This window comes from Talpa europaea, assembly GCF_964194135.1.
Source record: "Talpa europaea genome assembly, chromosome: 5".
Lineage (NCBI taxonomy): Eukaryota > Metazoa > Chordata > Mammalia > Eulipotyphla > Talpidae > Talpa > Talpa europaea.
In genome coordinates, this window is record NC_140071.1 from 97906164 (window position 1) to 97930074 (window position 23911).

At 41.7% G+C, this 23911-nt stretch overlaps 1 protein-coding gene across 1 annotated transcript in view; it reads right to left on the reverse strand.

Moving 5' to 3' along the window:
• The window catches only part of FRAS1 (Fraser extracellular matrix complex subunit 1), a gene marked incomplete at its 3' end in the record, with an annotated part of 442801 nt that overhangs the window by 46863 nt on the left and 372027 nt on the right, over positions 1-23911 (reverse strand). Inside the window, exons 45-52 of the mRNA XM_084232972.1 lie at positions 22108-22296; positions 20609-20728; positions 20202-20381; positions 9313-9437; positions 8910-9050; positions 5642-5869; positions 3562-3675; positions 1172-1322 (exon numbers count right to left, since the gene is read on the reverse strand). Of these exons, the coding sequence (XP_084089098.1) occupies positions 1172-1322; positions 3562-3675; positions 5642-5869; positions 8910-9050; positions 9313-9437; positions 20202-20381; positions 20609-20728; positions 22108-22296 (1248 nt within the window). The remainder of the gene's footprint in view (positions 1-1171; positions 1323-3561; positions 3676-5641; positions 5870-8909; positions 9051-9312; positions 9438-20201; positions 20382-20608; positions 20729-22107; positions 22297-23911) is intronic.

Genomic DNA, 23911 nt, shown 5'->3' on the forward strand with positions numbered 1-23911 from the left:
ACACATAACGAAATCAACCCCCAAGTTCACATCCTCCTGTGAGAAAACCAAAATAAAAACAAAAAACACTGTAAATTGATCCAAGGGCGTAAAGACAGCCTCATAGATTCCCACACCACACACCCAGTTATTTTTTGAAAAAGTTACTGACAGAACTTATTTTCCCAAGAACAACAAAGGATAATATATTTAAAAAAAATGCTTCTGCTACATTTTAAATTAAGACTCCATAGCTTTTGGTAACAAAAGACTTGTCTCATACATGGGAAGTGCCCTTGTGCTGTTGTAGAATAAGAATCCCAGGGTATCAGCAAAAAAGCATGTTAATAAATGTCTATGGAATGTTAGAGGAAATCCAAGAGCTGACAGAGAAAAGTCTTTGACTCATTCTCTGTATTTATATGCGCGCCTCCAATTCTTTGTAAATAAAGTACCTTGTAAGGTATTTGATAAAAAAAAAGCTGGAGTTGGATTAAAAGAACCTATACATAAGGTGCAGATAACATGGAACTAGGAGACAACACAAGATTGAGGACAGGAAGAAAAAAGAAAATATAGAGCATGAATTTTGCAATGGCTACTCTCATTCACGTCCATCCTCCAAAGTCTAGAAAGCTCTGAGAGGCTTATAAAAAACCTTTACATTAAAAACAATTTATATTATAAAATATAAATTGTCTGCTTGATGTGATTCAATATAGGACATTATTTCTGTCGAGCAACCTACTTATGTTGATTTTAATTTATTTTATGTAGACTTGAAGAAAAAAAATCTATAATCCCTAGAGAATAAAAAAAAAAAACCACACAGGGCCACAGAACTTTCATAAGATCTGATGTTTGATTTCACTTTTGGTGTTTGTTTTTTTAAGCAACCCAAGTAGTAGTATTATTTGATCCTTTCCAAAAACCTGTCTCAAACCTAAAGCAATTTGGGAACTGAGGAAGCATGGCAAAGATGAAAATTTCTTTGCCATTAACTCAGAGTAACAGGAAACAAAATCAGGAGAAGAAAATTCAAAAGTCAGATGGTTAGACTCTAAAATATATTTGTTTATAAATAGGTCACTTGGGGATCATTAGCCAAAAGTGTGTGTAAGAGAGAGCAGGGAGGTAGGAAGTGTGGCGTTAGAGCAGATTTCTGTAATTTCTTGGTTCCCTGAGTCCCCACCCTGTGTGAAAGTGGTAGCAGCTCTGCCAGGCTGCAACTTGCTCTCCACGTAGCCATGCTTGGGGCCTGTTGTTATCTCATAGACAAGCTGCAGGTCCTCTGTGTCGGGGTCCATGGTCAGCAGTTCCTTTTTGGTGATCAGGTTGGTTGCCTGAAATAGAAACCCATTAAATTTAATTCCTGAGATGGGAATAAAGTGAGAACAAGACCCTCTGACTCAGATTTAATTCAATTCAACAATGATTTACTGAGTGCATTTACTGCCTGGAAAACTGTCAGCATTGGAGAGGTTATGAACATAGGAACTATTCCAGCTTCTGGCCTTGAGGTCTTCACACTTTACTGGGAAAGAAAGACTCAAAAAAGACTCATGATTGTGGAAAGAGCTATAACTGGAGATACAAAAAGAATTCTCTCTGTTTTGGGGGAGTAATCTATGCTAGGGAGAGATTAATTCCATCTGGAGTGGGGAAGGAGGAATTCAAGAGGGTGAGACTTCAGTTTGGCCTTTTAAAAGAGGATTAGAACTCTGAAAGAATGATACAAGAAAGATGGCCACTTTTATACTTTTTTACAAAAGATAATTATAATGCTCTAAATTGAGCATGGTAAATATATTATACCCCAAGATTGCTTAAATTTATTGACTAACCTTAAATTCACTTCATTTATTTGTTCATTCAACAAATATTTAATGAGAGCAAAGGTTTGAGAGAGAAAACAGAATGATTAACAGTATTAAATAATATAAGATCTAGTAAGACAAGGACATGCAAGTGACCTTTGGCAAAATAGAGGTCACTGGTGTCTACTAAGAGTCACTGCAATAGGGTACAAATGGTAAGTAGAAAACCAGTTGGAGAATTTCGAGAACAGGATGGTTCTGAATGTGGAGTAAAAAATCAAATAGGGCATAAAAAGAATTCACACTAATTTTCTTTCATATATTTAAAAAATCCCATACAGTTCACTTGGAGGCAATGACATAAAATTTACATGTGCAGCCAACTAATCAGCTCCATAGAAATGAAAAAAAAAATCCATATTCTAGAGGGATTTTTTTTTTTTTTTTACAAAAATAAGAAATCAGTTCTCAACTGAACTGAAGAACAGTGTGTGTTTGGGTGGGGATGGGGATTTAATGCTCAACATCCTATCAGGTAAGAATTATGGCATAGATACTAAGATAACAAAATTCAGATTTAGGAAAAGGAGACAGAAACCTTTAAACTAGAATTCCTTTGAGGATAGTACAAAAAATTAATTTCCTTTCTATCTATGACATCATCCAAATGTTTTCTAAAACCTATTCTTCCCCTCTCATTACCAAAAGTTAACTGAGTTAAAGATTCCTAGTGTCTCAGATGGGACCAACTGATTGATTCCACACAAATGATAGGCTTAATAGCTGCATCATTGCTTAAAAGGAAGTTCCTTGCCCTTTGCTTCTCTATTTCCCCCTTTCCGTGGGAAAGCATTTTACAAATAGCTGGAGCAGTTGGTCATGCTGTCAACTGCAAGAACCCAGTGATGACAAAACAGTCGATAAGGACCTCCCCGGTGGTGCAAAGGGTTAAGACACAACCTATGAAGCTATCCGCAGCCACTGCAGCACGAGTTCAATCCTCAGCCAGGGAGCTACCTACATGGTGCAGCAGACCTCTTCTGACTCACCTGCTGCTCCCCTCAGCAGTGTATTTCAGTCAATTTGCCTGTTCTGTTCCCCACTCTGTCTCTGGTGAATCCTCTCACCCCCACACCTCTGGCCTGTACCTCAGCTCTTGTATGCATAAATAAATAAATCTTAAAAAAAAAGTCAGATGAAAGAAATCTGTCTCTTTAAATGGTCACATAGAGCCTTTCTTACACCCTACATATGAGAAAAAAAAAATACCTTGTTTGAATTACTGTACTTTGTTTTTTTTTGTAAGTACATTTAAAACTATATGCAATCATGGGGCCTCCCCAGTGGCGCAGCGGTTGAGCGCTGGGTTGCAAAGCTGCCCGCAGCCTCTGCAGAGCCGGTTCGATCCCCGGCCGCCGGCGAGGGTCCCACATGGCGCGCAGACCTCTTCTGCCTCCCACTGCTCCCCTCAGCAGTGTACTTTGTCACTCTGCCTGCTCTGCTCTCCCCTCTGGCTCTGGTGAATTCTCTCACCCTCCCGCAGGTCTGACTGTACCCAGTGCTTGTATAAATAAATAAATCTTTAAAAAAAAAACCAAAACTATATGCAATCCTAACCAAACATGAAGCTCACCAATCTTCAGATCAGCTCCTTAGGAAGGGTAACCAAGTTAAAATGAGTTCTCCACATAAGTCAATGTCCTGAATGAGGATATTGTCTAAGTTACTGAGTGTGAATGTGATGTGGGCAGGGGGAAGGCCTTACCTTGCCATCCATATACTCCAGCCATTGGAGCCCCAGGTTGGTAACAATTCTAGGGGTGCCATCATCTACTGGGAGGATGTCTACTTTGAACTGCTGAGGTGCTGCTGTCCTAACCTGTGGGGGAAGCCAAAGAGAAGAGTTATTATTCAGATATCTAAAATTCACCAGGATCTACAAAATCTGGACCCCGAAAATCTGGTGGCATTTCTGAAGGAGAAACTGAGCCCCATGGCATGAGGCTTAAGGGACAATGCTGACCGATAAAGTGGGAGCAATATAAGAAAAGTAAGGAAGAAGCAGAACGCCTGCTGGAATTTCACATGGAAGTTGGTTTTCACACACCTGTGCATTCTTTTTTTCATTTCAATATTGCCCTGAAGGTGAAACAATTAAAATATTTTACTTTCACAACCTCTTATTAAAATTTTCATGAGCAGTGGACAAAAATCATCATTACAATGGTAATGTTAAAGTCTCCAGATAGGATTCTGCCTGATGGGAAATGAGCTTTCATATGAAGAAATTTTCGTTTTGTTTTTGCTTGAGAAAGAGCCATCAAACGAGATAGAAGAAATAGAGAATAAAAGAATCTGTGGGGAGAGTGAAAAGAAATTCTGGTTTGTAATTTTGTTTTCAAACAGGCACACAGATCAGCAAGATGCACCCAGCACCTTAGCTTCTGAGTGGACACAACAAGCTGGACTACAAAGCAGCAAGATGTGGCTTTTCAATTGTCTGCAACCCTCTTTATATATAATTTTCATTTTTAAAATGACACTGTGCCTCTGGAGACCACAGTGACCTTTATGTTTATCAGAGGCCTAGCCTTCTTGCTGATTCATTTTGAAATTTTTTTTTTTTCCTCTTCCAAAAGTTAAATTAACTGGAGAACATCTACAGCTTGGGAGAGAAAATCAAAGTGACGTACTGCCAGGTGGCGACGTAGTGCAGACACTGAATGGCAGTGAGATCCCAAGAGCTACCCTGCTGGTGCTTCAGCCACCTGAGAATGACCTTGTTTACTGCTGTCTCCAAAGGGTGCAGGAGGGTTTCCCTCCAAAAAAAGAATCATCCATCACTAAAGTAGGAAGGAGACTCTATAGGACTAAGAAGCCGGTCCTTCTGTTCTCCTAGAAGGACATGGGTGTCATGATCACATCACTCACTAAAACTGCTTCTGCAGGGCCAGTCGGAGATGCATGAGATGTAAGGGAGCTTGAGGGCCCACCCTTCACCAGATTTGCTGTTGTCCCAGGGGAAGGTATTGATAGTGCAGGACACCTGGTTAAGGAACATTGGAATGAATAATAAATAATATCGGGAAGGTAATAGACAGGGAACCTTACAGATTCTTCTGGATACCTGGATATTGGAAGGAAACAGTTTTGTTAAAGAAGAAAAGCTTTACAGTTGCATGACCTCAAGAGAAATGCATCTTTATCTATTTCTCAAGCTGGTCCTAAAATGATGGGGAGTGTAGGCAGAGTTAATTGGGTGTTTCCTGGGGTAAGGCACTGGGCAAAGTGATTTATATAAATCATGAAAGTAGATATCATCCCCATTTTACAGTTAAGGAAGGTAAGACTTAGAAAGGTTAAATGATTTACAAAGAAGCTAGTAAGTGAAAGAACCCAAATTTCAAATGCGTCTTTTGGAGGAAAAAGCCATACTCCTACCCACATGTTTCTTCATGAGATTTAGAAACTTTGGCAGGCTGAGGGGACAATCTAGAATCGTATGATGTTGAAAAGCAGACAATTTAAAGGAGTGAAGTATAGGCAAAAAGGAGAGGAGAAATAATAGCAATAATAAAACGATCACTTTTTATTGTGAGTGTCCACATTTGCCTACAGCATTATGCAATTTTATGTGGATTACCTCCTTGGAGTCTTAGAATAATGGAAGTTGGTGATTATTATTGTACTAATTTTACAGATGAAAAACTGAGTCTTAGAAAAATTAAGTAATTTGCTGAAGGCCAATTAGTAAGTGACAGAATAAGATCTCAAATAATGCTGCCCTTGGTCTAAAATAACTCCATGTTCTGCCTCTACAAAACCTCCAGCATGCTTTGTGTCACCTCTTTTCCTCCTTCTTCAATTATAAAGAAGGGATTTGTCCCATCAGCAACAGTGAAGGTAAAGCGGTCTTTGAGGGAGTTGCTGCCATCATGGCTGTAGCTGACCCGGTTCTGGTAGATGTCTTCCATGGTGAAGGTGGAGGTGTGCTGGGAGCGCTGGCCTCCGGTGGTTCTCTCAATGGTCCCATGGCGTGGAGGCTGCACAATGGTGAATGTGATAGATTCGGCCTGTCAAGGAGGGAAAAAGCAAGAGGAGAAAGGAAGTTCCTAACAGAAACCAGATGAGAGAGTGATGGCGAACAGGTGGGCAAAGACAGCCAAACCTGAAGATAAGGTAAGGGTTTCATCTTCTTAATAGAAACCCAAAATACAACTAAGGAGAAAACATTATGTTGGTTACTATAATGGAACTTATATTCTGGTGACGTCAGTTGTGCCCTTTAAGAGTCATAGGGGATTTCTAAATTCCTGCTATGAGTGAGACCATCTGGTATTTTTCTTTTTCTTTCTGGCTTATTTCACTGACCATGATCCCTTCCAGCTCCATCCATGTTGCTGCAAATTGCATGAGTTTATCTTTTTTGAATGCTGAGTAATAGTCCATTGTGTATATGTACCACATCTTCTTGATCTAGTCATCTATTTTTGGGCATTTGAGTTGTTTCCATAGCTTAGCTATTGTAAATAGTGCTGCTATAAACATAGGGATGCAAATGCCCTTCTGAATTAATGTTTCTGCAGGAATTTAGAAAATCTAAATAAGGGAACAGGAAAAAGACTAATTATAATAAAGTAAAAATCAAAATCAACAAGCAACTATAAACCAGAGACACACTACGGGGGGAGGGGTAGGAAGGAGTAGGGTCAAAATAAGGGGGATGGGAATTGTATGGGGACTATAACCAAGATGAAAATGCATACATTGTGGTGCCTCCCCTGGTGGTGCTGGTGGTTGAGCGCAGCGCTGTGAAGCTGTCCGCAGCTGACTGCAGCGCTGGTTCGATCCCTGCCAGCTGGCGAGGGTCCCACATGGTGTGGCAGACCTCTCCTGTCTCGCCCTCTGCTCCCCTAAGCAGTTTATTTCAGTCAGTCTGCCTGTTCTGCTCCCCACTCTGACTCTGGTGAATCCTCTCACCCTCTCGCACATCTGGCCTGTACCCCATTCTTGTATGTGTGAATAAATATTAAAAAAATTTTTTAAAAGAAAAAAATGCATACATTATGCAAGAATGAAAAATGATGTAAAAATAAATGTATAAAATTAAAATAATAATAAAAAAGAGTCATAGGGGAAAACCTAAATTTGTAACCTATATTAGGATGATAGGAACTAGATCTTTTAAAACTATCCATTTCCTTTCCATCCATTCTCTTCCCAAACTCTTATGTAAGTATCCCATATGTATAAGAGCCATAGCTAATTTCCCATTCCTAATAGCTGCTTCTACATGACACGTAGAGGGAAAAATGAAGTAGAAGACCCTCCCAACACTTTCTGCTGATTTCCCACTAACTTAGAATAAAATGTGAAGGCCTGACCTGGGCCAACAGGCCCTCTGTGCCTGGCCCCAAGGATGCTCGCTGGCCTCTTTCTTCTCTCTCCTCTCCCGTTTGTTTACTGGGCTCCAGGCTCTTGATCTCTCTGCTTATAACTTAGTGGTTCCAAGCACACTAGATGACAGGGTGTTTGTGCTCCTGTTTTTTTTTTTTTTTTTTTAAGATTTATTTATTTATCCAAGAACTGGGGCACAGGCCAGATGCACGGGAGGGTGAGAGGATTTACCAGAGCCAGAGCAGGGAACAGAACAGCAAGACAACGAAATACACTGCTGAGGGGAGCAGCGGGCATGACAGGAGAGGTCTGCCGCGCCATGTGGGACCCTTACCAGGCGGCCGGGATCGAACCAGTGCTGCAGAGGCTGTGGACAGCCTCTCAGCGCAGCGCTCAAACACCTGGCCACCAGGGGAGGCCCTATTTGTACTTCTGGTTCTTTTGCCTAGAGAGCAGTCCTCCCAAATAACTGCATAGCTTGTTCTTCCACTTCAGGATATCTCTGCTCAAGTAACAGCTTCTCAGACAGCCCTGTCCCTGGCCTAGTCTGTCTAAAATAGCACACCATCAATCTCTAGCTCATTTTACCTTTTTTTCACAGCACTTATATCTGACGTGATATTTTATGTTCTTTCTTTCTTGTCAGTCCCTTATGGGTGTAGGTTGTAAACCCTTATAGCTGGCTGGAACCTTAGCTGTCTTATTCACAGGTATGTATTTAACATCTCGAGCAAGCTGGCACTTAACTGGGGATATACACACTGAAAGAATGAATGGATGGACGGGTAGATGGATGGATGGATGCTGGCATGGGAAAGGACATACATAGAACCAGTTAATAAGTCTGTGATATTCTTGTGGGAGCCAATCATTTCAGAATGGCAGGTATTTTAATCTGAAAGCATCTTGAGAAGAAGTTTAGTTTTTACATACCTGTTTTACTATATAAAGTCTAGTTATTTGAGTATGCTCAAATTATAATAATGAGTTATCAGCCAGAGAAGTGTGGATATAGGAGGCAAAGTGGAGGAAAAGGAACATAGGGACAAAAAAATCCTTGTTCCTCCTACGACAGAGTGGCAAAAACACTGGGTAAAATGTCATCTACCTAATTTCTATGATTCATGATAAAATCAGCATGACAAAAGGATTGTTATTTTTTAAAAATTTTTTTATATATTTTATTTTATATAATTCTTACATCTTTTTTCATCTTTGCACAAGGATTGTTATTTGTAATCAAGGGAGAGGATGAATGTATTTAGGGTTTCAGAAAGGATTTAAAAACAATTTGATCTCAAATTATTAGTTTCTCTTTTTCAGAAAATGCCTCCTGTTTTTTCTTTTTTACAGATTTATTTATTTATTTATACAAGCATTGGGTACAGTCAGAAGCGCGGGAAGGTGAGAGAATTCACCAGAGCCAGAGCGGGGAGCAGAACAGGCAGACCGATGAGACCCACTGCTGAGGGGAGCAGCGGGTGGCAGGAGAGGTCTGTGCGCCATGTGGGATACTTGCTGGCGGCTGGGGATCAAACCGGTGATGCAGAGGCTGCGGGCAGCTTCGCAGCCCAACGCTCAACTGCTGTGCCACCAGGAGAGGCCCAAATGCCTCCTGTTTTTGTTTCAGAGATGCCTGCACTCCCCCAGGAGGCACAGCCACAATCCATGAGATCATCTCTTACTCTGCCAGAGAATCCGGGATCACGCGCTTACCTCAGTGTCTGCATCCACGGCCTTGAGCTCGAATTCTGTGATGGTTTTCCGTACCCCCTCCTGTACCCGCAGCCCCAAGTTCTGTACAACAGGTAGTGAATCATCCACGGGGTGAATAGTGATGTGAAAAGTCTGGGTCACCTACAATGGCAGAAAAATGGAGATGGGACACATGTCCCCAGAAGAAAGTTGGTGTTCTCTACTTTTCTTCTCCCACCATTTCCACATCAACTGACCAGGAACCCAAAAATGAATTCTCTTTAGCAAGAGTCCAAGGCTTGGTAGGGACAGCTCTAGTGTGGGTTGAGAGAAGAGGAGAAAGATGCTCTTATAACACAGCTCCCACGGGAGTCCCTCTGCAGGTGCAGAGACTGTGCTGAATCAGTGCCTTTTCCTCACCTACCTCATTGACTCCATCAGAGAGTGAAAAGCTGAAGGCATCTGAATGTTTCTCCTTCTCACTAGAATGGATGTACTGGATGTTTCGTGAAGTCAGGTCAGCTTGAGTAAAGGAACTAATCTGGATACCTTGCAAAAGGAGAAGAGAGAAACAAGGATGTTCAAAGTCTCGCCCTACTTCCAAGGCAAAGGAAGTGGCATACTCTTACTCAAGAGTCCTTTGTATTCTTCTTAAAGCATTTATGTACTTTCTGCTAAGACCTTATGTTAGGGTTGTTTGTATACTTTTGTTCTACGACAGCATATGCTCTGTAGGAGCACATGGTGACTTAATTATCTAGGCTTTCTACTAGGTGCCAAGCTGACAGCAGGTGCTCAGTAAATGTTTCCCTCCTTTCTCTTGGGGTTTACATAAGCAGGTCAAATCTGTGAAAGGTAGAACCATTGCCTTATTTTCCAGACGCCTCTCTTTTAAGTTTTATATTCCCCTGTAGGCTCATGGACCTTCCTGACAACCTGCTCTAATGTTGAATATTGTGTTGGTGCAGCTTTTAAATAGTGGAGTCATAGGACTTGGCTAAACATAGCCTTGCTTCTACAGTTGGTGAACCATCTCTGACTTCCATAATTTCACTGGATATTCTTCACCCTTTCAACTCTCAGGTTTATGATGTTAGCTTCTCATAGACCACTTTATCCAGGCTGGCAGTGATGAAATTTACTGCATGACTGAGGTTTGAACAATCATTCTATATCAAATCTAATATGACTTAGAAAAGCAGCATCTGTTAAATAATGATATAAAAGAAAACATGAAAGTTTTTTTAAAAGTGATTTTAAAAGTAAAAAAAAATCCAAAGTGATTTTAAATAATGTCAAGTTACCCTATAAAAGAGTAAAAGAGTAACATTTTTTTTTTTAAGTATCCAACAACATTTAGCAAAACAGCCCAGAATTCTACTGTTTCTGGGGCTCATTTCTGGGACCAGCCAAGAATGAAAAAAAACAAAACAAAACACCTATTTTAGCCCTTATGCGCAAATTCCTTTTTTCTGATTCTGGGATATTAATCCCTTTAATCTAGTTCTTTAGTTTGGTCCTGAAATTCATTGGCTGCTTCTTGGGATTTATTGTTTGTCATTGTTAATCCTGGCAAGACCAGTTTGGTTATTCTGTAAGAAAAAAAGCAGATTCTACTTTATATTTAAAAATGACATCAATATCACTGCTATATCTTAAAAAAAATCAACTTGATGGTTTACATTTGCATCTCTCTTTATTATCTGAAATCTGTCACCCAGATACAATAGCCTCCTGGATATTGGGGCATTAATTTTTTGATGAGGCATTTTATATTTCTGTGCTTGCTACAACAGCTCTTGACAGGCAAAAAATGTAGTCCTCTGTCTTATAGCTTTGTCTTGTGACTCTGGAGAGAAATCCATACCATTCTTAAAAAATTTAGTAACGTAACTGGCTACACTGAGAAATTTAAATCTCTTCCCCTGCAGTGAATCCATCCTCATAGCTTATGCAGAAAACCTGTCTGGATTCTCAAAATCAACAGATTACCTGATTCACTGTTCCCTTTATAAGAGTTAGGCTGATTAACAGAGGTGATAGGTTTTTCCCTTCCTCTTGAGCAGGAAGCTCTGGGATTTATCTTTTTTTTTTTTTTTTTAAAGATACTTTATCAAGAAGAAAGTGACATATAATAAATTGCACATATATAAAGTGCACAACTTCATAAGCTTTGGCACATTGTGGAACCATCACCTCAATCAAAATAGTGAACACATCCATCACTCCAAAAGTTTCCAACAGACAAGCTGTAATCCTTCATCCTTCCTGTGTCTGTCCCCTACCCTATCCCAGAGCAATATATGAACAGCCTTTGTCACTATAGATTAACTGACACATTCTCTAAATTTTTAATAGAACCATACAGAGTGTATTATTTTATGCATAGTTTCTTTTAGCATAATTTTTTGGTGACTCATCCATATTGTAGTATATACCACACTCCTTTTTACTGTTGAGTAGTATTTCATTGTGTGTCTATATTATATCTTGCTTATCCATTCACCTTATGATGGACATTTACGTTATTTCTAGGTTTGAACTATTATAAATAAAGTTGCTATGATCATTTGTGCATAAGTCTTTGTAGGGACATAAGTCTTTGATTTTTGGTAAATCTCTTAGAGTAGAATGGTAGGAATATATGTTACATATATGTTTAACTTCTTAGGAAATTGTCAACCTATTTTCAAAGGGGTAGTACCATTTTACATGCCCATCAGCAATGCATGAGGCTCTAGACTTGATCTTTTCCAGTTCAATCTGGCAAACTCTGAACACCTACCATGTATAATCACTGTTTTGAGTTTGCTTGTATATATTGAGTTTTATCTTTTAACAACTTGGAAGGTCAGGTGGGCCTATTACTTTCATTTTTATAGATTATGCACTGTAGTAAAATTAGAAAAGCACCGTGACCCATCCAAGGTCACATAGCTAACAAGAGGGCTGAAACTCAAAGTGGTCAAATCCCAGAGAGTATGACTGCTAGGAGTACTAGTTATAACTCAGCTAGTCTTTTCAGGCTATACCAGGAGCCTCTTGGATTTCACCCTTATCTTATAATTTTTTTCAGTATAAAGGTGATGCCTACTAAATAAAGTGTGAAAAAGAGAAAACTAGAAAAGAATCACAAAATCACTCATAGATCTAACTTAAATATCACCATTGTAGTAGTTTTGAATTGGATTGTTTCTTCTAGAATACTTTATTGGCTGTATTTTTTCTTTTTTCCTTTAGGTTCTTTTTAAAGATTTATTTATTTATATAAGAACTGTATTTATACAGTCAGAGGAGTGGGAGGGTGAGAGAATTCACCAGAAACAGAGTGGGGAGCAAAACAGGCAGACAGGCTGAAGACACTGCTGAGGGGAGCAGTGAGCGAGGGAGGAGAGGTGTGCCCCGCCATGTGGGTTTCTCCCTGGCAGACCGAGAATCGAACTTGCGCTTCAGAGGCTGTGGACAGTTTCACAGCATGGTGCTTAACCTACTGTGCCATCAGGGAGGCCCTGGCTGTATTTTTTTTTTCTTGTCTGAAATATAGATTTTGATGGGCTATTTCATTATCATTTAAGTGATATCCATAATTATATCCTAGAGGGTAACAGGCCAAGTATAGAATTTGAGCTTCAAGAGGTCAAAATTTTTGTTGTTTCTCCGAGAATATACATCCAAAATAGTGTCTGACACATAGCAGGTATTCAAAGCATATTTGGAGTATAATTTAGCCTCTGTTAATTGGATATTGGAAGGTTTCAGCTACTCACTCAGAGCAAGGTGGTCTTCTAATAGCATATTATCTCTCCTGGCTGTCACAGCAGATAGTTAATGTTCGAAATATCTTGAATATTTTTAATCCCATTAAAGGTGCTTTCAGTCACCAGCCTGCTGGCTAAACCATGTATCTGGCAGTATTATGGAGACCCCCATTAACTCTGTCAGTTTTTCCAATTTCTCTGGAAGTCCAGAAAGTTAGAAAAAGTTCAGATCAGGTCAGGTAAGGATTCAGGAATAACTGTCCACAGCCTCTGCAGTGCGAGTTCGATTCTCGGCCTGCCAGGGAGAAACCCACGTGGCGGGGCACACCTCTCCTCCCTCGCCCACTGCTCCCCTCAGCAGTGTCTTCAGCCTGTCTGCCTTAGAAGAAACAGCCTTCTTAATGGGCAGATAGGTGACCCCTGGGCCATCCTGATTCAGCAGGACTAGGATGGCCCTATGCACACTGTCTGTATCACCCTTGAAGCTTGTGCTCTGAGAAACTCTCAGCTTTCCTGTTTCCCATTTTCTTCACAGCCTCCTGTTATGGGCTGAACTGTACCCTGTATCCATATACTGATGTCCTGACCCTCAGAACCTCATGAGGTGACCTTATTCGAAAGAGGCTTTCTGCAGATGTGATTAGTTAAGATGAGGTCACTGCAGTGCATCAGAATCGAATCTGACTAATGTTTTCTTAAAAGGGGAAATATGGACATGGACGTCCACATGTAAGGAAAAATCCATGTGAACAGGAAGACGGTTATCTATAAACCAAGAAGAAACTTCCCTTAGAAGGAACCAACCCTGCCAACACCATGATTTTGGACTTCCAGCCAATAATTTGGACTTTCAGATATTCATTTTCTATTGTTTAAGCTGCTCAGCTGTGGTACATTGTCATAGCAGCCCCTACATATACTTCTGTTTTCCGGGAGCACCCATACTAAGATGTGTGCTTCCCCCTTTGGTTAGTGCCACAACACTGAGAGAGGCTGAGGGAAGGAAGAAAACGTCTCCAAAACACCACTTCTGGAAAGTCTTCCCTGGTTCATCTCCTACCCTTTCCTGTGTGGGGCCTTCCTTTGGTGCCCTATTCTCTGTCACATTGCTGTGAGAGCTACTGAGATGCAATTGCACATTTTTTTCTCATGCCCCCCCTTATAAAACATAAGTCTCTCCTTAGTAGCTACACTCTAAATATTTGGTGAAGAGAGGAAGCTACTTTAATAGGATACAAAACTGGCCTCAGCTCAGGCTGTCATTAGAATCTCATGGGGGTACTTTTTAAAAAAGATTTATCTATCTATCTATCTATCTATCTATCTATCTATCTATCTATCTATCTATCTATGCATAGAAGAACTGGGGAGCAAGCCAGAGGTGCGGGGTGTGAGAGGATTCACCAGAGACAAAATGGGAAGCAGCACAGGTGAATTTACTGAAATAAATATACTGCTGAGGGGAATAGTGGGCGAGACAGGAGAGGTCTGCTGAGCCATATCTGGGTGAGCACCCTGGCTAGGGATTGAGATCAGGCCACAGAGTTTGCAGAGGTGATAGCACTGAGACTTAACCCCAACACCACCAGGGAGGCCCTCATAGGGGTGCTTTTTTAAATATATATATACATACACACACATCTTTGTGTGTGTGTATATATGTGTGTATACATATATGTGTGTGCATGCGTGTATGTGTGTGTATATATATATATATTTACATCATTGTTCATTTTTGTACATTTGATTTATCTTTTCAGGAATAGTCTATGGATGCCTTTTAAAAACACTGAAGTTTGAAACCTTATACTCAGAGACTTTTATTTATTTGTCTCGGTGGGACTTGGTCATCATTATTTTCTAAGCACACTCCTCAGGTTCAGGTAAAGTTGAGAACCACTATTATAATGGAAAAGTAGAAAGAAGAATAAGAAAAGCAGCTTTGGTTTTAAAAAATGCTTTGTCTCTGTTCTGTAGTCCAGTAGTCACATATACTAGAGCAAGACACAGAACACAGAACCTTATTCTATTAGTTTACTGACATCTTTAAAATTAGAACTGCCATAGTCAACTCAGAGATGGCAGATAAAATGGTGCTGGCAATAAGATCAAGTACTTGATATTATTTGATCTCTGTAATGGTGGTTATGTCTGAAGCCACACAATTCTGCCTTTAAAAAAAAAAAAAGGAAAAATGAATGTGTATACTAGTAAGAAAATTATTTCTATCTGGTGATCAAAAATAAAGCTTCATATGGCATTTAAAACACAGTCATGATTGTTTGGCCAATACCTGAAAACTCTACTGGGACTCTCCTGCAATTTCATCATATAGGAGGAGTTAACACAGAGCTGAGCCTCCACAGATGTTTTACATCTGTGAACAATGAACAATAAGGAATTGTCTCACTGGCGTGATCAACTGAAAAGCTTGACCTACCCAGCAGCTGACACATCCCAGAGGCAGCTGGGCTCTGAGGTGGCCTGACCCTCAGGGGTAGCCAACCCAAAGCCAACCCATTGCCAGGATCATGGCTTTCACCCGTAAGCGTGAATCCCTTAAGTACCATGTGATTTATGAAGTCACGTGGACGTGGGCTTTCATGACACCATCAGTCCATTCTAAAGTCTGGTATTATGGTTTTTGACATTATGTCCACTTCTCTGAGAAGACTTCCAGAATTGAGCTTAAAAGTCTAAGAGGCATATTAATGACTCTGCATAAAGAAGGGGAAGAGAAGCTTATTTGAAAGGAGGATTACATTTCTATTACTTTTTAAAGATTTATTTAATTTATTTATACAAGCACTGGGGTACAGTCAGAAGTGCGGGAGGGTGAGAGAATTCACCGGAGCCAGAGTGGGGAACAGAGCAGGCAGACTGACGAAATACACTGCTGAGGGGAGCAGAGGGCGGCAGTAGAGGTCTGCGCGCCATGTGGGACGCTCACCCGGCGGCTGGGGATCGAACCGGCTCTGCAGAGGCTGCGGGCAGCTTTGCAACCCAGTGCTCAACCACTGTGCCACTTGGGAGGCCCACATTTCTATTACTTTCAATTTAGCTCTTTAATAAGTGATAACTTTAAAGCTAATAAAGGTAGAAAGTAGGAAAGTAATGGACAATACCTCAGTAAGTTAACTGTTAGAAACAAATGATTCCCTGCAAGGTTTCATGACAGCCAAAGGGTTTAGACCTCTTGCCTTTTCTTGGAGGGAACTTACCTTTATGGTAAGTCTTCTGGAGTTTAGTAAATAGAGAATGAAAGGACTTTAAACTTGAGTATGGTAGAGGTCTTGACTTGTATTTTATTATTTAAGACCAAAACTGACTCTCAGTGTCTAAGTAAAGATGTAACTCTCAGATTGGTGGAAGAGTATATAGAGGGAATTCAGAGTTTCAGAAAGGGTCAGAAAATACACTTTCCACTGTGTGATTCAGAGACTGAATGAGTCAAGCTCAAGTACTTCTGAAGCACGTGGGCTGGGACTGAATAGGGGAAGGTGTTGAGAATTGTGCAGTTGGCTCTCTAATGATGGTGTGCTGCCATCAACAAATTCCACTGGGAAGAAAATTTACATCAACAAAGGGATTCAGATATTTAATTAAGATGCCACAGTCTACTGTTTCCCAGCAACACTACAGTTGGCCTTTTGGGCAGGACAATGATTTTGTTTGACTTACTTACTTGATGGTGGAATTTAACATTTTTATCTCTGTCCTCTAAACACTTGGTTAGCTACCCTCTCACTGCAATCTGAGTCAGTGTGATAACACGCTCCCAGGATGACAACCAAACTCTCTAGTCCTTGAGAATCAGAGCTATGCTAGCATGGTTACATTCCAGTATTCCTGAATATTAGCTAAGTAATCAGATTCCCAGCTAAAGTCTACACTTCACACATTCAGCTCTGTGTGTTCTTCCAGTAATACTCCTCAAAAGGAAAGGATGTGGGCTACCCTTGCTTTTGTCCATCGCTGCTGGGTGGGGGATGACAATAACTATAGTAGACACCTTGGATCAGGTGAGGGAGACCCACATTGAAGATCCCTGAGCCACGTCTGACCACCTGAACCACCTGCCTCTGGGCTTTTCTGTGAGTGAAAATAAACTTCCTGTTTAAGGCACTGGATTCTGGAGTCTCTATGTCCTAGTCGCTTAGCTTCTATAACTAATCATATAACTCCTTACTCTAGTTTCTCAAGAAAAAGAGTCCTGGGGATGGGGTGGCGCAAGGGGTTAAGCACCACAAAATGAAGCAATCCGCAGCCTCTGCAGCATGAGTTTGATCCCCGGCAGGCCAGGGAGAAACCCACATGGCGCAGCAGACCTCTCCTGTCTCACGTGCTGCTCCCCTCAGCAGTGTATTTCAGTCAGTCTGCCTGTTCTGTTCCCCACTCTGTCTCTGGTGAATCCTCTCACCCCTGCCCTCCCCCCGCCCCGCATCTCTGGCCTGTACTCCAGCTCTTGTATGCGTAAATAAATAAATCTTAAAAAAAAAAGAAAAAAGTCCTTTCGGATCTTAAAAAAATCACACACTGGGAGTCTCCTTAGAGCAGAGTTCGCAGAGGCACATGCTCCCTGTGTCTCCTTAGGTAAAGAAAGGATGATCCTTGTACCCTTTCTGTCTTTCTAAAGAGAACAATCAGTTATAACTGACTGACCAAGAAAAACAGCATGTGACTAAGCCCACTTCAGAGTTAATCAAGAGGAGGATGTCTGCAGGCTCTGGGTGGCAAATAATTCCAAGAGGCATTTGGTCCCAAAATAGCTCAGTGCCTGCACCACAACAATGGCTTGTCTTCTCAGAAAGAAGAGTCCAGCCACAACTGCATGGCCATCTCACCCACCGAGACAAGGGGGTGAGATGCTGCCGCTAATCTCTACACTTAACCAGCTGTCTGGGGAAAAGAGGATATGGGATAAACACATTTTCTCTGACTTTAGAAAGAACAAAATCCAGGAAAAATATTCTCGGGGAGACAGGGAATGGGTGAGTTCTGGCTAAAATGCTACAGAAGTGACTCAGAATGGGCTTGGTGGAGGGCAGGAGTGGGGAAGCCTGGCCCCATGAGCAAAGGAGAGGGGCCCCAAAGAGTGATAGGGAGGGGACTGAATCTAGGAATCTGGCCCATTTAGATACTAGAAACAGATGGGTTGAGAAAAGCAGGAGGGTGCAGGAGATGCTAGCAATTATGAAGGCAAGCCTGGTGGAAAGGACAAGTGAAAGAAATATCCTAGGTAAGGGGAGTCTCCCCTCTATTTTGTGAGGGTACTTCCCCAAGAGGAGGGAATAGTATGATCACCTGGGGACTCTCCCTAGGTCACACTGGCCTGGTCTAGGCAACTAGAATTTAAGTCCTGTGAAGGCTGAGACTATGAAAAACAGAAAGGGCGAATTTAGAGCAGACTCACACAGGACTCTCTTTTTTAAAATTCTATTTATTTATTCATCTACTTATTTATTTTTAATTGAGGAAACACTGGGATACCCCACCAGGCCCATCACCAACTCACCTATCCTCACAAAGGACTCTTTAACATAGTCCGTATCAGAGAAGAGAGAAGGGGCTGGGACTGACCAGCTGAGAGGCAACTGGCACTGTGCAAGAAGTGCAGTCTTTTAAAGTTCTGGACAGTATGGAAGCGGTTGCCCAACACAATGGCAAAAGCCTGCCCGTTCAGCTTTGGAGAGATACAATCAGCAACCTGACAGAATTCTGGCAGAAGCAATTAGCTCATGAATTAGTTATCAAATAGCTCATGCAGCCAAGGTCTTGGGAGTGCTGATCTGCAAACTTTCCCCAGGAACCTCAGGACAAAAGGGTCAGCCACCTGCTTTGATTTGCAGTCACTATTTTGGCCAGTCTGTCTCCACCACCACCCGGCTACCCCCGCCACCCCACCCACTCTCCCTGCGTGCGTGCTCAACGTTCCCTCCTCTCCACTCTCACCCTGGACCCAGACATGGTGAGCCACCCTCACCGTCTCTGCCTGCTCACCCTCCATCTCTAAAAAATCATCTCCCACTGTTCTTTGCCTCATTTACTCTGCTGCAGCCATACTGGTCTCCTTGCTGCCTCACAAGCATGATGTGCCTGGCTGATGCTGCGTCAGGGTGTGTGCACTCGCTGATCCCTCTGTATAAGATGCTCTTTCCTTATATGTCCCTCATTTTCTTCAGCTCTCCGCTCAAATGTCATCTTATTACTAGGGAGGTGTCCTCTCCCCTCCTTGCTGCTTGCACTCTGGGAATGTCCTTATTTCTCTCTCTAACATCCATTACTGACATAGGGTAGATATATCTGCTTGCTTGCTTACTGTCTGACTCTGCATTAGAAAGTAGTACTTCCCCTGCTAGGCTATTTCCCTGGTTGAATGAAGGATCTGTAGTCTAAATTCCAAACAAAATCAACAAAGATCTAAAATCTCCTTCAAGCTGTCACTGCCTCTATGATTATGAAATAAAGACAATTCTACCTTCAGATTGTTTATTCATCAACTATCTCTTGCCTTCACATCCATTCAGCTGCCAAGTTCTATAGGCTCCCATGCGAAATTCCTTCTCTCCTTCCTTCCTCCCTTCCACCAACTCCTGTTTATCGAATACTTACGAGAGAGCCAACATTGTCACCTGCATTATTCTCATTTAATTCTTCCTACTATTTGTCCCTCTCAGTAAAGCCTCACTACCTCCTATCTAGCCAAATGTGAAACTTTCTAACCACCAGCACTGCCTCCTTCTTTCTTTCAATTTATCTTGCTCACTGCCTTTCCCCACTGCCCACTGAATTAAACAGAGATTACTTATTCCAGCTTTGAAGACCCCCCATAAAATCTCAATCTACCCATGAGCCCTGTTTACTATTTTCAGAACATATGCTTTAGCCAACCACTACATGCTGTTCTCATCTCTGCAAATAATGCAATTTCCAACTGTCTAAACTCTGTCTTCCAAGGGGACTCTTAAATGTCACCGTTGTGTACCTTCCCACCTCAAGTAACCTCTCCTACTTTTGAATCCCTGTGACATCAGGTTTACATATAATTTTAAAAACACTTGCCATAACTTTCCTAAGTTATGGTTATCTACAGTTTCCTTATCTCACCAACAGAGAATTCTGGAGGGTGAGGATTGTATTTTTGTATCTCATTCATCTTTTCTTTTTCCCAGCAACAGCTAAACTAGAATCTTTTCTTGACACACATGCTCACTTGTTATTTGTTGCACAGCATATCACACCCTGCCTGGTGCTCAAAGACTTAAGAACAGGGCATAGTGCTTGTCCTAAATGAACTGACAACCTAGTTATGGAGACAGGATTGCTTACATAAAATTCCAATTTTTAAATTTAATTTTCAGCAAGTAACTACTTAGTATCTATTGTGTGTTTTGTATAATGCGAGGCAGTATATAATAGTAAAAAAATTAGTGGTGTGGAAAATAAATATTAATTAAGACAGATTCTAGGTGTACCTGTACACGTGACACAGCTGCCCCCAACACTTACCAGACCCCATCAGTCGGTGTGATGGAGGAAGAGGTGCTAGGCTTACCTGGGGACGCTGCATGTTCTAGGTGGCCCAGCTCAGGCTGTCTGGTGATTCTGTAGGTCAATTCTGCAGGCTCCTTCTCCTGGTCAGTGGCAGAGAGTTGCAGAGTAGTGATTTTCTTCACTGAGTCTTCATCTATAACCAGTCCTTTATTTGTGATGATGACAGGTGGGGATTTGTCTTCTGAAAATATCAGAAATTGTGATTTGAAAAGGGAAGTTTTCTACCTCTTTTCCTCAATTCTAGGATGAGATCAGAAGAGTCCTTATGCATATCCCATAGAAAGGTACCAAGGAGTGAGAGCTTCATACAAGGGGGTGATTTCAGATTTCTACCCAGCAGATTAAAGGGATGGGCTCAAGCCTCAAGGTGAGTACAGTGTAGACTATTTAACCTTTTGAAATCCTTACCCAAGACATTGATGGAAAATGACTGGCCAATCAGTTTGTTGCCTTCTTCATCTACTACATCAAATCTAAGAGCAAAGCTCCCACCAGGTTCTCCTTTTCTATGCCTGTATTCTACTTGGCCTGCAAAAAGGACAATACAAATTAAAATTCAATATTAATGCCTTTCCCCCTATTTCTGAGGCAGAATAGTATTCCCACCATGTATCAACTATGACTTTCCTCTTTTGACACTAATTTTTACTTAAAAGTTTTCATTCCCTTCCCTTCCCACTATTCATTTTCTCATAATCAAAGAACCCCTCATAATAAAATCATTCCGAGTAGCACTGTTTATGGTTGAGGCTCAGCTTTTGTGAAAGACTCTAAGGAAGCCTCATGAATAACTAGATCAGCTGAATTACCCAAGTGTGAAATGTGTGTGACCCCACCCACATGGTTGGTGTGACCCTGTTATGCGTCCTTATCACAGGGAAGAGGACACAGTGCTGCAGAGCTCCTTTTTTCAATACAGCCTTAAATCATTTTTGGAACATAGGATATAATCAACCCACAAATAAATAAACACAACAAACTCTATACAGACGTAAAGGCATCTAAATGGAGAAGTACAATGTATGCATTTTTGTTAACCACAGCATCACTTCTAAGCACATATCAATGTAAATATAACCAAACATCTGGGAAGAGGTATCTGGTCTCATTTATTAAAAAGAGATACTGAAGCGAGGAATAATTAAGGAATTACAATCCCTTTGCCTATTCCATCCTTTTTTCTAAAGTACAGACAGGTCCATTGGGAATTTAGCTGCTACCAGTTTTAGCTGTCAGTGCATGGCCTTCTATAATGCTTATTTCTGCTTCATAGGTGTGTTTTTACCCATAAATGGAAAGGCACATCATGACTGTGCATTACTCCCTCTCACTCTCTCACCCCAGTGTGTAACTCTTTTTTTCTCTTTTTTTACCCCTGAAAGCACCGTACAGTAACTATGTAGCATTTAACATTTATGCTTTTACATTACATCAGCATTTCCTGGAGGAGGGATGAGCTATGTAATCTCCCCCAGGCAGCTCCGATTTATGCCCTTCCATTTTGCTTAGTTCATTAACTTGTGCTCTTTGGGGAGCTGAAAAGACATATAAATTGTTCACCTAAGGCAGGCATAATTTTCACCTTAATCCATCTGAATTCACTTCTTTTTCATTTCTTTCTCTCTCACACACTTTTTAGCATCAAAGCCAGTCAAAATGATTTTTCCTCTATAATGGCTCCAAATTTCATCAAGTGCTATATCAAAGTATGAACACAATTTAGCCAAGAAAGATAGCCTTTTTTAAAAACAAAAAATTGAAGAGACATGAAAGAATAAATGGAGCTAGAACACAGCCATTATTCAAAACCAAGAGTACACTGTTTACTGCCATAGGCTACTAGGCATTTAACTGCATTGTGTGTCTGTGGGTGGAGTCTGGGAAATCTAAGTAGAGAATGGGCTGACCTTGGCTAATGTCAGCCTGGGTGAAACTTCGGATGGGCCCTTTAACAGAGATTTGCTCCAGGTAGCCATGTTTGACCAACTGCAGACGCCCTGCACCTGGATCTTCCGTCACAACGTACATCACCTGACGGTCATCTGAGTCAGTATCTGTCACTTTCAAGTGCTGTTCTGTGATTCGTGCAACAGACCCTGGGAGAGAAAGGGAGAGGGGAGGTCATTCCCATCTTTTCTTTCGAATAGGATGTCAAATGATTTTAGGAAATTGGAGACTAAATTTTTACATATTTCCTGGGTCTCAGTAAGTACCAAGTGCTTGCCCTTCTAGTTTGCAGTTGAGTAAACTTTGATTTCAGCTTCCCAATTTGATAACCATCCTTTGAGTTCATCGCTGAGCCCTTTTTCTCTTCTGATCCATGTTTACTCTCTTGATGGCCACTCCCCTCTGTAACTACCCAGGCCCCTCAAGGAACTCCTAGTATTACAATCTAAATTACGTACAGATCCATGGTAAAACATGCTGGACCTAATTCATTTTCTGTCTTGAGGATCATCAAATCATTAAGAGTAGCTTTATGGGTGTAAAGGCCGGACTGGCCACAGTGCAGGTTTTCTGATCTCATGCAGACCGGGTAAAGGAGGAGTCAGAGTCCTTAGTGGGTTTTTGCAGGTCTTTTATTGGGGTTCACCAGGTGTATGGCAGGCAGGGGTGCTGGCTGGGGGGCTGGGAGGCTGGCAGGCCTCCCAGCCCCCAGCAAGTCTTCACTCTATCTGGGCTCTCTGGCGTTCGTTCTGCTGCTTCTCGGCTTCTGCTTTGGCTTCTCCTGCTGCTACTGCAGCTGCTGCTACTGGTGCTGCTGGCGTCCCCCTGTGACGCCGCCCTTAAAAAAAGCACAGTCTTAACACAGCTGAATCCCATCTACCTATGCCCACACCCTATTCCAGGTGCCCGCCATCAGGCATGCATTCAGGACAAGGATCCATCATCTATCCTGATGGCGGAAGGGCAGAAAAGCCTGACATTTTCTTTACCCTACAGTCCACCCCCTCAGGGTTTTCTGCCATATAGTCTATACATATATATACAATTTTCTAAGCAAACAAACAATGCAGCCATGGCCCACAAAAGCAAATACATCAAATATAACAAAATACAACAAAATACAAATAAATCCAGGCAGGGCACCAACCTAGTGCAAAAGACAATTATTGGTACCAGCAGATGAGCCACCAAATCTGCTGCTGAAGGCACTGCTCATATGAGGGAGGGGAATCACTCACGGCATCTACTATAACATACCAGGAGCCATCAGGCTTCCTGGCCTTCTCCGGCTATAGTCTAGGCTACAAGGCACACACAGCATCCACCCCCAGGATGCACTAGCTCTGGGATTGGCAATTTTATTCTGTTGGGGGTAATCGCCATCCCTCAGGGTTTCTGTCTGCAGTCGCTCCAACACTCAGCCTTCACAGCCACCCATGCGACTCGCAGACCCCTGCACTCAAGCCAACCCACTGCACAATCACATGGGTCGGGGATCCAAACTCTGCATTCGGCTTGGGCCCCACCCCAAGCCACATTCCCCACCCAAGGACAGGTTCCTCAGCTCCTCACCCTCATTCAAGAATGAGCAGGGCATCACCCACAGGTGATTTTACGAGACTCACAGTTCTTCAGCATACCCAGGCTGCTTAACAGCCGCTTAGGGCTTCTCAACTTAGCATCAGTACCAGCTTTTGCCTTCTTAGTTGGCTTTTCTCCTCCCCTGGCTGCTGGGCATGCACAGGCTGCTTTTGGCCATCTAGG